The following is a 16,667-nucleotide window of genomic DNA, read 5'->3' as shown; positions in this document are numbered from 1 at the left end:
GGAAAGGTGACTTGTTCCTAGGTTATCAACCCACCCCCATTAACAGCCGAAAGATGCACTGATTCACCACCCATAGATTCCCCTTGTGGCGCAGCTATGCATGATGGCTTTGATGAGATTAGAAGCCCACTGTGGAGGCCTGTGATCCTTCAGCACTTCAAACTGTCTCAGCCTCCACTGACGAGATCTTTTGGATGGAAAATATTAATTACACGTAGTTGATCAGCTGTTACTTGCATTTCTCTGTTCTCTGAAGCACCACAATCCTCTTAATCGTGCTCTCACTTGCAATGAGTTAAAACAAATCTTTGGAGCTGGTTCAAGACATCAGGTTTTATTTATTTATTTTCTTTTAAAAAAGATATTAGGCATTTAGGACTATATAACAGCTTATAATATAGACTGTTCAAAGAGTTACATGACTTAAAGGGAGGAGCTTACACAATCTGTAAACTAGTATCTCCGTGGTTAGTGGCCACTCCTATGAATTGTCGAAGTGAAAATTTGCATGGCTCCACGTTATGGCAACAGCATCAGTGCTCACCAGCATTTAAACAGTCCTCTATGATGAACATGGAGCCTAGAGCTTTGCTCGACATTTTTCAAGTATCTAAACTACAACTTAAAAATTGTTGGTGCCTTGGAGTTTAATAAAGACATTTACCATTTCTGAAGGTTTAAATGAAATCTGAACACGTGACCTCCCACGAGGACTGACAGTTATACTCGAGCAAGTTATATGAATCATCGAATAAATAAAGTTTTTGCAATAAAACTGAACTAAGTACATGGTAAATTAGAAAGGCATCATAAAGAGGCTGCTAACATTTTTTTTTACCTGTAATAGCTGATCTACATACTGTTGTCATTAAAGCTCTAAGGAATGTCGATGAACCAATCTGTGATTCACCTAAATTAGCCTATAGGGAGAAAAAGAAATCATTTTAGAATTGAACATTAATGAACATAACTTCCTGATTTGCTGTGTTCTCAACCTTGGTGTTGTTCTGTGCTATGGGCCTGGTCCTTCGTCCTGCATTCTCAATTAAAACAAAAATACATCTGTATTAAAACTAATTACAACACAAAGAACCAAGGACCTCATTCATATCTGAAGTCTGCATGCAACTGCCTAACTTAAAATACAGCACTTGAGAACAAAGGACAGACAGCTGCGATGTAAAGGAATTCCATTTTAAGGGTTGTCAGAATTCAGTTCACTTGGTTTGCAATGTTACTCTTAGCGACTCAACATGGTTCCTTTTTTTGTTATACAGAGAAAACTTTTACAGTAGACGTTGAGATTCATCAATAGTGATAGATGGTTTCCTTTGTTCAATGATGTGGTCATGAGAGGGTACAAATGTAATAATAAAAAGGGGAAGCTCGGAAAATTTCTGTAGAGAGTAGTTAATACATGGAATTTTCTGCCACAAATCAGGCTGAAGTAGATTCCAAAAATACTTTTTAAAAAAAGAGGAATTTAAAGGATCTGGGGAGTGAGTAAGAGTGACGAGGTGGCTCGTGGAGAAAAACACGCAAAGACATGTCCCAGCGTTATCCCTTTCCATAAAAAGACTAGCATTTATACAGCATCTCTCAAGACCTCAGGAAGTCCCAAAGCGCTTTACAGCCAATCAAGTACTTCTGAAGTGTAGTCACTGTTGTAATGTAGAAAACGCAGCAGCCAATTTGCGCACAGCAAGCTCCCACAAACAGCAATGTGAGAATGACCAGATAATCTGTTTTAATGTTGGTGGTTCAGGAATAATTATTGACCAGGACACCAGGGAAAACTCCCACTCTGTTCTCTGGAACAGTGCCATGGGATCTTTTATGTCCACCTGAGAAGGAAGACAGTTTAATGTCTAATCCGACAGTGCATTTTCTCCCTCAGTACTGCACTGGAGTGTCAGTCTAGATTTTGTGTTCAAGTCTCTGGAGTGGGACGTGAACCCACAAACTTCTGATTCAGAGTTGAGAATGCTACCATTGAGCCATGGATGACACTGTTAATCATTTATCATTTAAATAGCTCTGAATATAAACTCGAGTATTAATTATATAACAAAAAATGAAGTTAAAAGGTGGTTTTGGAAATCACTCAAAAGTCAAAATGCCATGAAATGTCAGAGATACAAATGTCACTGTAAATTAAATGGGTCTGATTTTCAGAAATGAAGTGCTAGTGAAAACATATTTCAGTGTTTTGGCTACTAAATCTGCGTGCTATTTTAGCTTTGTGTTATACAAATCTGTTTTCTGTGCTTGTCTAAATTGGTCAGAATTCTTGTCACACGAGTTTGCAATTAACTGATCATGGAAATAGTGAAAGGTGGCCACCATGTTAATTCTTCAACTAATCTAGTGTCTGAGAGGAAGAAGCCCCCTCTACAATTAGTTGACATCCAAACTCATCTTCACAGTTGATTACGGTGTTGGTCAGTAGTTGTGTTTGATTTTTTTTTGTCAGCCAGGTATCTGACATGCATGGAAACCCAACGCTATGTTTAACGGTCTCTGAATCAAGTTACTGAGAAATCTACACATGTAGAATCTCTGTCTGCCTGATGCAGGGTGCACTGTCTGCCCTTTATTATGTATGATGAAGAACCAATAATATTTAATGCAACATGCCAGTGTTATGAAACAAAAGGATCAACAGCATCATAGTATAAGTCACATAAACCCTTGCAGGGAAGGAAATTGAAAATCAATTTCAGACTCCCAAATAGATACTGGAATATGACTGGCTATTGTTTTAAGTTTATGCATTTTCATGTGTAATATGTTTACACAAACAATTACAATTGCTTACACATTTGAATATCAATGATAACTTCCATTTGTAATATGATGCGTGTGCAAGTGCCCTAATGGTTGCTGTATTTATATATTAACCCGTTAAGCGGGAAAGGGGAGCATTTACACTATTGCTCCTACAATGTTAACTATTACAGATCAACAAAGGTAACCAGACACAAGTACATCATTTCTCAGGATGATGGTGAGTTAGTTTAATGGTCTTGTTCAGAACACAATTACCCTTGTTGTAAATCTAGCATTATGATCATTGTAAGAAATTAGCACAGAATGGTTTAATCTTACAGACCAAGAATTCAACCTACTTCTACCCAGTCAAAGATTTGCTCATTGCTAGCCTTGTCTTCGATAATAAGTTTCTCTAGCCACTTGTTCAGTTCTTCAGCAGAGAGCTCCATTTTTGAAAGTGCTTCAGTAGGACTAGAAACATCTGATACAGTGAACTCCAATTTCTGCAAAGGAATCACAATAATTAGTATTCACAATCTTTAGCTCAGCCAACATTTACATCACAAATCAAGTAAAACCTGGTTATTCTCCGAAATATAATCGCTACCTATCGCGACTATTTGATATGCACGTGGAAATTCAGAATAATTACCAATGATTTCATCTGTCTGGAGATTTCACTTTTACTAAAAACTAGATTTTAGACAGGAATGATGGTAAAAGCCACAGCTCTCTAATCTTATTGCCACAGTGGTACATCTGCGACCGTTGGTGATTCAACAAAGGAGTTCAAAAAATGCTGAACAGAAGATGCCTGGGGTTCTAGAACCGTACAATTTGAAACATTACAAGGCTATTGAGTCAGAACAGGAAGAATACCATGGAGGGAAAAAGAGCATGTCAAATTGATGATCTGATACAGACCACGGTCTAATCTAGGTCTACAGATATTCTAGTGGTTGCCATATTTACAAAAAGCAAGTCAGGACCCATACTGTATTCTGAAATTTAAGTTGTCGGTTTCAAAATATAATGTAGAACAGGAATGATAAAAATACACGAGAACTATACAATGATTAAACCAATCCTCCCATTCACAACTGCTCTGATCGCTGTTGTTATTACAGTCCCTCCAGAAAAATTTAGGCTTTCATCTCTGTTCTAGTTTTTAAGTAGAGTTTGGTGCAGTCCTGTGATGAATGCAATAGCACTGAAAAAATAGCCATTAAAGCAAAGGTGCAGACACTGTTCACAGGGATTATGAGGTTATGGAAAGGACTTGAAACTACACTCAGAAGCGAGCCAAAAAGCTCCTAACATCATTATATTCTAGAATCAATACACATGATTTCGCTGGTATAAATAATCCACTGTTAAGCCACCTATTAATATAGGAACAGTGCAATGAACCATCACGGTAATGAAATAACTAAACTTCAGTTGCAATACTTGTATTACATTTCTTGATTTATATTTTGTCAAGTTTCTCTCCTCTCCTGAAAGTGCTGACAATTTTGCAAGTTTGGCCTGCTTCGATTAACCAAATTTATCGATCAAGTGAACTTTGGAAAGATTCTGATGCACAGCTATGACAGAGTACCTCAACTTAAAAAGTCACTAAGTATTTTTCACCCCTCGCTTTCTGAACGTCATTCATTCTGGCATTTTAAAGATTTAAAAAGTGCTTGCGTGTGCTGCTGCTCACTCTTAATATAGAATACTACTACTACACATGACCAAAAGTTAACATGCTAAATTTGGCTTCCTGACTGCATCGTGTGGCAGGTACTGGAGATAGTCAGAAAAATCGTGATGATAAAGACGAATAGCTACCTGGATGCAGTAAAACTAGATTTCTCCTTTAAAAACACTTAGTAAGTTGAACCTCAAACGCAACAGCAGACTCACCTTATCACTAATGAAGTGCTGGACATCCTCTCCTTCAGTTAGGAAATCCTTCCAATTTAGGCCAGCCTCTTTCCATAAGGCCCCGACTTTCTTATGGCTCTGTTAGTAATAAAAGGCAAATGCTCACTTCAGATGCAGTTTAAAAGATGATCATTTGGGTGAACAAAAGGACTCTGATGTTCTGTTTACAGTTGTGTGCGACACCAGTTTGTGAACAAACAAACTATACTATGATGTGCTCCTTTTCGACTCACCATTTGTTTGCATAGAAGGTGCAAAATTTCTGCAAGCAGAACCCCTGCTCTCTCCACAGGAAGTAAAGGTTTACTAAGTTCTCTGCAAGAGAAGAAAAAAAATATTTATTTTCCAACATCCTATAGACCAGACCTAGAATCTTTACACTTGCAGGTAGGAGATAACTACAATAAGGGAAGGTATCTTGCTAGATTGAATCTGGGAACAGAGAAGAACTGAGAATTTGCACCAAAGGACAATCATTCAGAAATAATTGTCAACTTTAACTTGTGTACAAGGGGCTTGGTTCTTGTGATAATGCTTTGAGAATTTTGCATGCAGAGTGTGAAGTTTCTGGTTTCTTGTTCTGGACATTAGAAATTTCAGTTACTGAAACAAAGACATTCAGAAAGCATTTTGAGCAATTAATGGGAACCCAGTAGCCAGACTACGCAATCACAATATACTCTCACTATAAAATAACAGCTGCCGAGTGTGCCACAGGTTGTTAACATGGAAACAATATATAGCTCAGCATCGCCCACGGGTAAAACAAGTACTGCAGGTGAAATATGTGCCCACATAACAAATGTTACTGACACATAACAATTTCGTTAGCATAGTGGGTTATGTTACTGGACTAGTAATCCAGAGGCCTGGACTAATGATCTGGGCATGAGTTAAAATCCCACCACGGCAGCTGGGGAATTTAAATTCAGTTAATTCAATTAAAAAACATCTGGAATAGAAAGCTAGCATCAGTAATAAGACTACCGGATTGTCGTAAAAACCCATCTGGTTCACTAATGTCCTATAGGGAAGGAAATCTGCTGCCCTTACCTGGTCTGGCCTATATGTGACCCTAGACCCACAGAAATGTGATTGACTCTTAGCTGCCCTCTGCAATGGCCGAGCAAGTCACTCAGTTGTATAAGGCGGCTCAAGGGCAATTGGGGATAGGCAATAAATGCTGGCCTTGCCAGCGACACCCACATCCCATGAACTAATAAATAAAAAAATAATAAAGTATTAGTGAGACCACAAAGGATGTGTGTTCTGGTGCAGCAAATTTAAGATATCGAGGCAATGAAAAGCATTCAGGGGATGGCAACATAAGATTTTTTTTACATTGCTGAGCTATGGAAAATACTGAAGAACTAAACTTCACAGAGGAAAAAATGGGGAATGATTCAAGTTCTCAAAATAATGATGGGAATCAACAAAGAGGATGTAGAGAGATATTTCACATAAACCACAAGACACAGTTATAAACTAAGAAAGCCACAAAGAACACAGATTTTAGGCTTAAGAGGGATTTATGGAACAAGCCATCATCTAGTTCTGCAAATATCAACTGTGATAAAGCAGAGGACCTGGATCCGTTCCCGATCCATCACAGAATAGGATATGGGTTTGTGGTAGGAATGAGGGCCTGGGGCAGTACCTCAAACAGGGCCAAGATAGCTTTTCTTTTGTTCTCGCATTCCGAGGTCTTAAATAAAACATAATTTTGCCTAGCCTTTCAAGATAGGATGCTGCTTTCTGGTTTGCAAATTGTCTTCATCTACACTGACTCAAGATGACCTACTTTTATTTCCACTATTATTGAAAAGATTTGCAAATTGAGGTCTGTAACAAATGTTTAAAAACTCTAGTCATCAACAGAAAAATACACTTCATTCAGTTTTACTTGAGCATGTACACAGATTATATAGATCCCTTCACAAATTTAGATTCATAGAGTGGTTTATAGGAATATGCTTAAAGACCTATTTCTTATGTTCTGATGGCCTGACCCGAAACCTGAATTTTCTTTTAAAAAGGATCTCAATATCTACAGAATATAACGCATAGCAGTCAAAAATAAAATGTCAACAATGCAGTCAATTGAGATCAGAAATTAAGTATTTTTAACAGCTATGAATAACTCGAACAACAAAATGTACTCTTGTGCAATGGATTACTTGATTTTCTTAAAGTTTCTTACGTAAATAATTCTCTCATAGAGATTCCTCCATCTTGTAACATGGGCGTCACAAGTTCACCCAGGTACAGCCATATATGTGGTATATCAATGGCCATATCCTCTGCCAATTCCAAGAGTTCTATAAACCTGAGCAGAAGAAACAGAATAAATACACTTGAGCACAATATTTCATACAGTATCAGAATAAACACATCCATTTGTTAGGAAGCAAAAAAAATCTCACAATTTTATAGCATACAGTCACACTAATGTAATGTTGGTATAAAAATCTAAATAATGCAATACTATGCTTGAATGTGCTAACTTCTCGTCCTCCACTAGTTACCACACCCCGTCACCCCCAAAAAATGTAACTCATACTGGTTCATGAGTGGTCCCTCAGAGCTAGGAAATATATGAACGCTCAAACATATATGGCACATAGTAAGCTCAGCTTGCATGCGTAGTGAGTGCTCAGTATTAGGCACCTGCTATTTTGGGCTATTACTGCTGTTCAGTCTTTGGTTTACATGAAGTATGATGCACTATGATCACAGGTTTGCACGCACTACTCTATTATCTATCCCAGGACTGGAGCACTAAACACAACTTATACTGTAGCTTGAGTGGAATTAGTTTAGCCAGAGAGCATTGTTAATTAAGCTGCAAACCTAAAAATTAATTTTTAGTAAATTACTAAATTATCTTTGCAAATGAAGTGGTAATATAAAGAATACAGATATAACATCCCGATTCCGGAATTCCCAAAACTGGACATTTTTACGGCGGCCAAGATGGCGACATCAGGCGGCGAGGGACGAGGAAACCGGTAAAAAAAAACAGCGCCGTGGGGGCCGCGTGAATCGGTGGGCGACGAGAAGTGCCAATAGTGAGGTCCGAAATCTGGCAAAACCCAAAAACCAGCACGGACTCGGTCCCGAGGTTGTCAGATTTCAGACGTACCTGTACTTTGCAATATGTATAATTGCAGGGAGTGACTAGAGACACAAATAAATTCTTAGTTCGTTAAATCCCAATCTCTGTTCACCTTTACAGTTATTATCCAACTAACTCTAATGAAGAACTTAATATCCAGTCAAATTCTTAGCCCTGTGATAACAGAGCTTTGCTCAGTTCTTGTATATTGCAGGTGATCAGGTCTGATGAGGCCTCTGCCTGAGGTAATGGTTCAGGTGAACATAAAATATCCGCAGCACTAACTGACGATGATCGGGAGTTCCCGATGCCCTGACCAACATCCTCCCTCAGAATGACTGGCCATTTCCAGGTGCCACAGTGCAGGCTAGAATGGCTGATGTAACAGTCACTGCATTTCAAAATGGAATTCGCTATGTAAAGTGCTTTGTGGCATTTTAATGTGGAAGGCATTCTACAAATGTGATTGTTATATCATTGCTGCTTATTTTTGCAGACTCACTGGATCTCACTCCCCTTCCAAAGTTCCACCCGTCCCAATATTACTTAAGCGCAAGAATTCATTGCATATTATTTTTCATCGTCAAGTATCACACACCCTTTGAAGAATTCATCCTTGGGTAGTTTTTCTGACTGTATCAGCTGGTAGAAAAGCTGCCCCATGTGTTCTCTTGTTATTTGACTTCTTTCCAATGTCGACTCCACACCAACTCTCACAAAGACATGGAGCAGGCTCAGAGAATTCAATTCATCCACGCACTGAAGCGCTTCCTGGAAATAGAAAACAATTCTAGTCAAATGGTATTTACTTTCCAACATTTCTCCATCTGTCTTTTGTTTATCCATTGCCAACACTTGCCTTAGAACTATACATTAATCTTTCTGAACAAAAACTTTAGATTGTGTGTGTCGGAACCGAATGGGACTGTGTGTATCAAGAGTAGCATCAAGTTGCTTCCTCACCCGCATGTTTACATGTAACCCGATAATTTACATAGAAAAATAGGTGCAGGAGTAGGCCATTCGGTCCTTCGAGCCTGCACCACCATTCAATATAATCATGGCTAATCATGCATTTCAGTACCCCATTCCTGCTTTCTCTCCATACCCCTTGATCCCTTTAGCCTCAAGGGCCACATCTAACTCCTTTTTGAATACATCTAACGAACTGCCCACAATTCTGAGTGAAGAAGAAGTTTCTCCTCATCTCGGTCCTAAATGACCTACCCCTTATCCTTAGACTGTGACCCCAGGTTCTGGACTTCCCCAACATCGGGAACATTCTTCCTGCATCTAACCTGTCCAATTCAGTCAGAATTTTATATATTTCTATGAGATCCCCTCTCATTCTTCTAAATTCCAGTGAATACAGGCCGAGTCGATCCAGTCTTTACTCATATGTCAGTCCTGTCATCCCGGGAATCAGTCTGGTGAACCTTCGCTGCACTCCCTCAATAGCAAGAATGTCCTTCCTCAGATTAGGAGACCAAAACTGTACACAATATGCAAGGTGTGGCCTTACCAAGGCCCTGTACAACTGTAGTAAGACCTCCCTGCTCCGATATTCGAATCCTCTCGCTATGAAGGCCAACATGCATTTGCCGCCTTCACCACCTGCATGCCAACCTTCAATGACTGATGTACCATGACACCCAGGTCTCGTTGCACCTCCTTTACCAATCTGTCACCGTTCAGATAATAATCAGCCCTCCTGTTTTTACCACCAAAGTGTATAACCTCACATTTATCCACATTATACTGCATCTGCCATGTATTTGCCCACTCACCTAACCTGTCCAAGTCATCCTGCAGCCTCTTAGCATCCTCCTCACAGCTCACACTGCCACCCAGCTTAGTGTCATCTGCAAACTTGGAGATATTACATTCAATTCCTTCATCCAAGTCATTAATGTATATTGTAAATAGCTAGGGTCCCACTAGTCACTGTCTGCCATTCTGAAAAGGACCCGTTTAGTCCTACTCTCTGCTTCCTGTCTACCAACCAGTTCTCTATCCACGTCAGTACATTACCCCCATGTGCTTTAATTTTGCACACTAATCTCTTGTGTGGGACCTTGTCAAAATCCTTTTGAAAGTCTAAATACACCACATCCACCGACTCCCCCTTGTCCACTCTACTAGTTCCATCCTCAAAAAATTCTAGAAGATTTATCAAGCATGATTTCCCTTTCACAAATCCATACTGACTTGACCGATCCTGTCACTGCTTTCCAAATGCGCTGCTATTACATCTTTAATAATTGATTCCAACATTTTCCCCACCATCGATGTCATGCTGACCGGTTTATAATTCCCTGTTTTCTCTCCCCCTCCTTTTTAAAAAAAAAGTGGGATATTAGCTACCCTCCAGTACATAGGAACTGATCCAGAGTCTATAGAATGTTAGAAAATGACCACCAATGCATTCACTATTTCTAGGGCCACTTCCTTAAGTACTCTGGGATGCAGACTATCAGGCCCTGGGGATTTATCTTCATTCAATCCCATCAATTTCCCGAACACAATTTGCTGACTAATAAGGATTTCCTTTTGCCAGTTGAGCACAGTGCCGTGCCATGCTCCTCCTGTGCTATGTGGGAAGTGTCCCTGACTACTATGTGTATGGGAAGTGTGTCCAGCTGCAGCTCCTGAAAAACCACTTTGCGGAACTGGAGCTGCGGGTGGATTTGCTCTGGAGCATCCGCGATGCTGAGGATAGCACGTTTGGTGAGTTGGTCACACTGCAGGCAAAGGGTACAAAGGCAGATAGGGAATGGGTGACCATCAGGCAGAGCAGTAATTGGAAGGTAGTGCAGGAGTCCCCTGCGGTCATCTCTCTCCAATACAGATATACCACTTTACTGTTGGGGGAGATGGATCATCAGGGGAAGGCAGCAGCAGCCAAGTTCATGGCACCATGGGTGGCTCTGCTGCGCAGGAGGGCAGGAAAAAAAAAAAAGAGTGGGTGAGCTATAGTGGTAGGGGACTCTATTGTAAGGGGAATAGATAGGCATTTCTGCGGCCACAAACGAGACGCCAGGTCATAATTTAGATTATGATGTTTTCATGACAAATATTTATTTTCTTCCCTTGCTCCCTTTCTGGTTTCCTCGATCCGACATAGCTTTGATAACAGCGGGCATTAAAACTTAAAGTTAAACATGACAAGAAACTTGTGGGGGGCACGGGGAGAAAGAGAGGATGACGACTTTCAGCTGCCAATTCTATATGCTGGCATAACTGAACGCTGCACAGGTACTGCAGGGCACGGCAGACAAGGATTTGGATTGGAATTGGCCAAGGACTATGAGTTAGTGATGGGACTGGAGATGAATTAATGAAACGTGTAGTAATGGTTTTATTATAGTCAGGAGGGCTATTCGGTGAAATTGCAAGGCAAATGCCCCCAATTCTTCACAATCTATCATGGGAATTTAAATACTCTTTTTTGCCTTCCTTCACATTCCATTAAATAGCCTTTTATGTCGAGTACATAAAATCGGAGTTCAGAGTATACAGTCACTGTCAGATCAGAGGTGCCCATTGACTGCAAACAAATATGGACACGAGTCATCTCATTACATTGCAGAATGAACAAAACTTCAAAAACATGCAGTAGGAAGGATGAAACGGAAACCAGAGATGCGAGGTGCAACAACTTGACATTTGACAGCATTCATCACCATCATCATAGGCAGTCCCTCGAAATCAAGGAAGACTTGCATCGACTCGAATAGTGAGTTCTTAGGTGACTGAACAGTCCAATACAGGAATTACAGTCTCTATCACTGGTGGGACAGACAGTCGTTGGCGGTAAGGAAGGGTGGGACTGGTTATCCGCACCTCCTTCCATTGCCTGTGCTTGTTTTCTGCCTGCTCTCGGCGACGAGACTAGAGGTGCTCAGCGCCCTCCCGGATGCTCTTCCTCCACAGGGCGGAGGAATGACAGCACTATGGCATTAATAACAAACCAAAGTAACAGAGTTCAAAAAAATGAGGATTCAGAATTTTGAATACAATATACACATTTTCATGTACATTGCCAAGAAAATTCAGTATTCAGGACTAAAGGCAAATTGGAAAAATATCTTGCAAAATGTTAAGATAAAAACAGAAAATGCTAGAAATACTCAGCAGGTCAGACAGCATCAGTGGAGAGAGAAAGTGTTAACATTTCAGGTCGCTGATCTTTTGTCAGAACTGGAAAAAGTTAAGAGATGTAACAGATTTTAAGCAAGTAGGGAAAAGGGGGAGGGGAGGAATGAACAACAGGGAAGGTCTGTGATAGGGTAGAAGTCAGGAGTGATTAAATGACAAAAGGGATGATTATACAAGGCAAAAGGAGAGGGTAATAGGACCAGTTAAGAAACAATAGATGAGTCTAGAAGAGATGTGAATGGGAATGTCAGAACCATGTGAAAAAAATCAGGGCAGAGGTTATAGTCTGAAATTGTATAACTCTATGTCAAGTCCAGAAGGCTGTAAAGTACCTAACTGAAAGCTGGGATGCTATTCCTCAAGCTTAGGTTGAGCTTCGTTGGAAGAGTACAAGAGGCCACGGAGGGCGAGGCCAGAGTGGGAGTGGAGCAGAGAATTAAAGTGACAGGAGTTCTGACGAAGGGTCACAGACCTGAAACGGTTTCTCTCTTCACAGATGCTGCCTGACCTGCTGAGTATTTCCAGCATTTTCTGTTTTTATTTCAGATTTCCAGCATCCGCAGTATTGCAAAATGTTAATTCTATTTCTAAACTTGAGTCTAAAGGAAGGGGTCATATAATACATAGAATATACTGCACAGACACAGGCCATTCGAACCAACCAATCCCTGCTAGCATTAATGCTCCACTCAAGCCTCCTCCCATCCTTCCTCAACTATCAGCCTAACCCTCTACTTCCTTCTCCCTCATATGGTTATTTAGCTTCCCTTTAAATGCATCTGCACTATTCACTTCAACCACTCCCTTTGGTAGCGAGTCCCACATTTTAATCACTCTCTGGGTAAAGAAGTTTCTTCTGAATTCCCTATTTGATTTCTTGGTGACTATCTTACATTGATGGATGCACAAGGCACAATTTCAAAATTTGCAGATGACACAAAACTTGGAAGTATAGTGAACAGTGAGGAGGAGAGAGATAGACTTCAGGAAGACAGACAGGCTGTTGAAAAGGGCAGACACGTACCAGATGAAATTTAATGCAGAAAAGTGTGACGTGATGCAATTCTGGGCACAACACTTTAGGAAGGATGTGAAGGACTTGGAGGAGGTGCTAAAAACAGTTGCGAGAATGATTCCAGGAATGAGGGGCTTCAGTTACATTGATAGCAGAGAAGCTCGAGAGGATTTTTGATGGAGGTGTTCAAAATCATGAAGGGTCTGGCCAGAGTAGATATAGAGAGAAACTGTTCCCATTGGCAGAAGGGTCGCGAACCAGAGGACACAGATTCGAGGAGATTGGCAAAAGAACCAAAGGCACGCAACAAAAAATGTTTTAATGCAGCGAGTGGTTAAGGGGGAAGGGCAGGGAGTGGGACTAGCTGAGAGTCTTCTGTGCTGTAACCATTCTATGATCGCCTCGAGTTTTGCTCTTCTCCCACAAGTAGAAACACTCAGTGTCTATCAAACCTTTCATAAAATACCTCTATTAGGTCACCCCTCAGACTTTTCTTTTCAAGAGAAAAGGGAACCCCACATGTTCATCCTTTCCTGATGGGGTGTTGAATAAAACATGAACAGAACTGTCGCAACAATATTTCATGGTTGAAGTTTCAGTGGAATCTGTTCCAGAATAGAAACGGCCCGAAATCTCCATAGCCATTCTTATAAATGTACAGAAACAACGCTCACAGAAACTGTGGGACAATATTACCATCAGTAACAATGTAAACTTCTTACTGTTAACAGTTGGTCACTGAATTAAAATCCAGCAAGTATTCACCTTATAATCATTAATGTGCAAAAACTCATCAATAATGGATTTTGATTTTTTCTCCATCTCCTCTTCAGACAGAACAGGTTTGGGGGAAGCATCAGTGGGAGGAACTTCAGGTTTCACTGCAAAAAAACAAATTAACAAAAGGTTTCCGTCAGTATACTGTCAGCAGCTAATTAACCATTGTTGGGTTTCTCTAAAAGTAAGGAAAACAACAGGTTAAGCTACTATAAAGTCAAGTTATATCAATGTATTTCCATTTTTACATTTGTCTTTTTAAATATGAGGTCTGTCTGCTGTAGACGAGGTACAACTGCTGCAAATTCTTACCCACGTGATTGAATTATGAAATAATAGTGAGTGTTCTTGCCAACAGAGATCGCAATAACTCTGTACATTGGTTTCTGTGTCGGCAAGATACTGCCAGTTTCCCGTAGTGATTCCATTTATGACATCAGCAGCTGGTCAGAGATGTCACCAGACCATGAAACAGCTCAGTGCCGGCATCAGTACAGCTATTTTCTCCTTCATGCACTCAAATACTCCACCAAGCACCCCTCTGCCCAGCGCATGGAGTACCCTGGACACACTAACTGCCCCGAAAGGAAGATTTTATCATGAAAATATACGTCTGTATTAATGATGTTTATAAATTCTTGGAATTAAAGGCTGATGAATAAATCCTCCACCGTTGCAATTGCAGTAACAATATCAGTTATTTTCACATGGCGACCAAGAATATGGAGCATGACCCAGTTTGTATAGCTACAGATTAGTCAACAGTAAAAAAAAAATTCAAAGCTGTCTACCCGCCAAAAAATGCATGCAAAGAATAACAGGTTGTTTTGTCCCCCTCCTCATTTCCGGAAGTTAACGCATGCTGAGATTTGGCTCCACAGGCACCAACCACTTGTACTCTACTTGCCGAGGGGCCACTGTGAACCAACTGAGCATAGAGGCCTACTTCACTGTATGGGGGAAAATGGGGAGGGTAGGACACAGCCAAGCCCAAACTGGCCCATAGCCGACAGCTACCCGCTATACTTCCAGTAGAGCACCACTAGATAGCGTGCAGGATCCCTGGGTTTTTCTCTTCCTTGCCCAAGGGCAACACAGCCCAATTGTATCGCCTGACTATTACTCTACCTGAGATTAACTAAGTCAGCACAGATAAAGAATCATTTTGGGACTGTTTGCGAGAGGGATGTTTAGGGCTAGGACAGTCCTGTTCGTCTTCAAATAGCAGCATGGGATTTTTTTACATGAACCTGAATGGGCAGATAAGGCTTCAGTTCATCACATCCAAGAGATGGCATCTCCAACAGTGAAGCAAGTATTGCACGCAAATATCTGCCTAGATTATGTGGGGCTTGAATCCCTAAGCTTCTAATTCAGAGGTGAAGGAGTGACCAACTCAGCCAAGCTGACCCTAAACGATCAGGCTGACATTGATCATGTGCAATCAGTGCCAATGAAGGTGATTGTCTATGTTGGTGGCATTTTTCCACCGACTGTAGGAACATTGGGACACTAATTAGTCAGCAATATCCAGTCATTTCTCAAGTCTCTGTTGAATTGCTGGAATGTCACACTTTCTAACATCCTTGCAACAGTCATAGAAAACGTAAAACCGAGTTGAGAAGGAATTTCTTCTCCCAGAGGGTTGTGAATCTGTGGAATTTTCTGCCCAAGGAAGCAGTTGAGGCTAGCTCATTGAATGTATTCAAATCACAGATAGATAGATTTTTAACCAATAAGGGAATTAAGGGTTTGGGGAGCGGGCGGGTAAGTGGAGCTGAGTCCACGGCCAGATCAGCCATGATCTTGTTGAATGGCGGAGCAGGCTCGAGGGGCTAGATGGCCTAGTCCTGTTCCTAATTCTTATGTTCTTATGTTCTAATCAGCCAGCGCTGATTCTACCCGTATCTCAGGCTCTTTTGGTTATACCCATACACCATCTATACATTTCTTGAGAATGTACACATCTGCCTTGACAGGAATGGCTTAATTCTGTTCAGTGTAAACAGTGTGTGACGTCCAGTATATAATCATGGATGACTGCGCCAGTTACCCTTACAACAGCCTGAACTTATTTAACCACGCTAAATTCTGGACTTAGCAATAGGTTGAGGGAAGAATTAACTTACAAATGGTTGCATGTCTCAATGATGTAGCTTTTACCAAATGAGCCACTGCACCGTTTTTATAAATAAAACCAACCAGCTTATCTCCTCTGGTGTTTTTAATGGACAAATATAAAAGCATTATACTCTTCTTCCCGTTTCGCCTTTCACTGTCGCCCTCTATGTCCCTCATGTCTTTTTTCATTGTTTTCGTACTTCTCTTCTCATGCTCTCGATTTTGTTCTGACTTTTGTTCCCAATCTCCTCTCTTCTGCATGCCTCTCACTCACTGTATGCCTCTGACTTAAGCTCTTTTACTAATTACACAATTTGGTTTTTTACATTTTCTGAGGTCCAGTGCTTACAGCAAGACGGCTAGCCACAATGTACCATTTCAGAGATGGCTACAACAATAGTGCCTTTAAAGTAATAAAATGTCCCAAGGTGCTTCACAGGAGTATTATGAGACCAAAAAAAAAGACACAGCCCCATAAGGAGAAATTAGCACAGGTGACCAAAAGCTTGGTCAAAGAGATATGGTTTAAGGAGCATCTTAAAGGAGGAAAGAGAGGTAGAGAGGCACAGAGCTTGAGGCAGGAAGTTCCAGAGCTTGGGGCCCAGGTAACAGAAGGCACGGCCACCAATGGTTGGGTGATTATAATCAGGGATGCTCAAGGGGGCAGAATTAGAGGAGCGCAGATATAGAAACATAGAAAATAGGTGGAGTAGGCCATTCGTCCCTTCGAGCCTGCACCACCATTCAATAAGATCATGGCAGATCATTCCCTCAGTACCC

At 40.8% G+C, this 16,667-nt stretch overlaps 1 protein-coding gene across 23 annotated transcripts in view; it reads right to left on the bottom strand.

The window, feature by feature from the left end:
* The window catches only part of LOC139228773 (eukaryotic translation initiation factor 4 gamma 3-like), a 335,585-nt gene that overhangs the window by 10,878 nt on the left and 308,040 nt on the right, over positions 1 to 16,667 (bottom strand). For all 23 annotated transcript variants that reach the window (XM_070860122.1, XM_070860138.1, XM_070860130.1 and 20 more), the window contains 7 exons: positions 13,755 to 13,870; positions 8,415 to 8,587; positions 6,902 to 7,027; positions 4,935 to 5,016; positions 4,681 to 4,779; positions 3,129 to 3,275; positions 839 to 920 (listed from right to left, as the gene is read on the bottom strand). In XM_070860122.1, coding sequence (XP_070716223.1) covers positions 839 to 920; positions 3,129 to 3,275; positions 4,681 to 4,779; positions 4,935 to 5,016; positions 6,902 to 7,027; positions 8,415 to 8,587; positions 13,755 to 13,870 — 825 coding nt within the window. The remainder of the gene's footprint in view (positions 1 to 838; positions 921 to 3,128; positions 3,276 to 4,680; positions 4,780 to 4,934; positions 5,017 to 6,901; positions 7,028 to 8,414; positions 8,588 to 13,754; positions 13,871 to 16,667) is intronic.

The sequence above is a fragment of the Pristiophorus japonicus genome, chromosome 18 (assembly GCF_044704955.1).
Source record: "Pristiophorus japonicus isolate sPriJap1 chromosome 18, sPriJap1.hap1, whole genome shotgun sequence".
In the NCBI taxonomy this organism is placed as follows: Eukaryota; Metazoa; Chordata; class Chondrichthyes; family Pristiophoridae; genus Pristiophorus; species Pristiophorus japonicus.
Note: the sequence above shows the minus strand (reverse complement) of the source record. Positions and strands in the feature narration are given on the sequence as shown.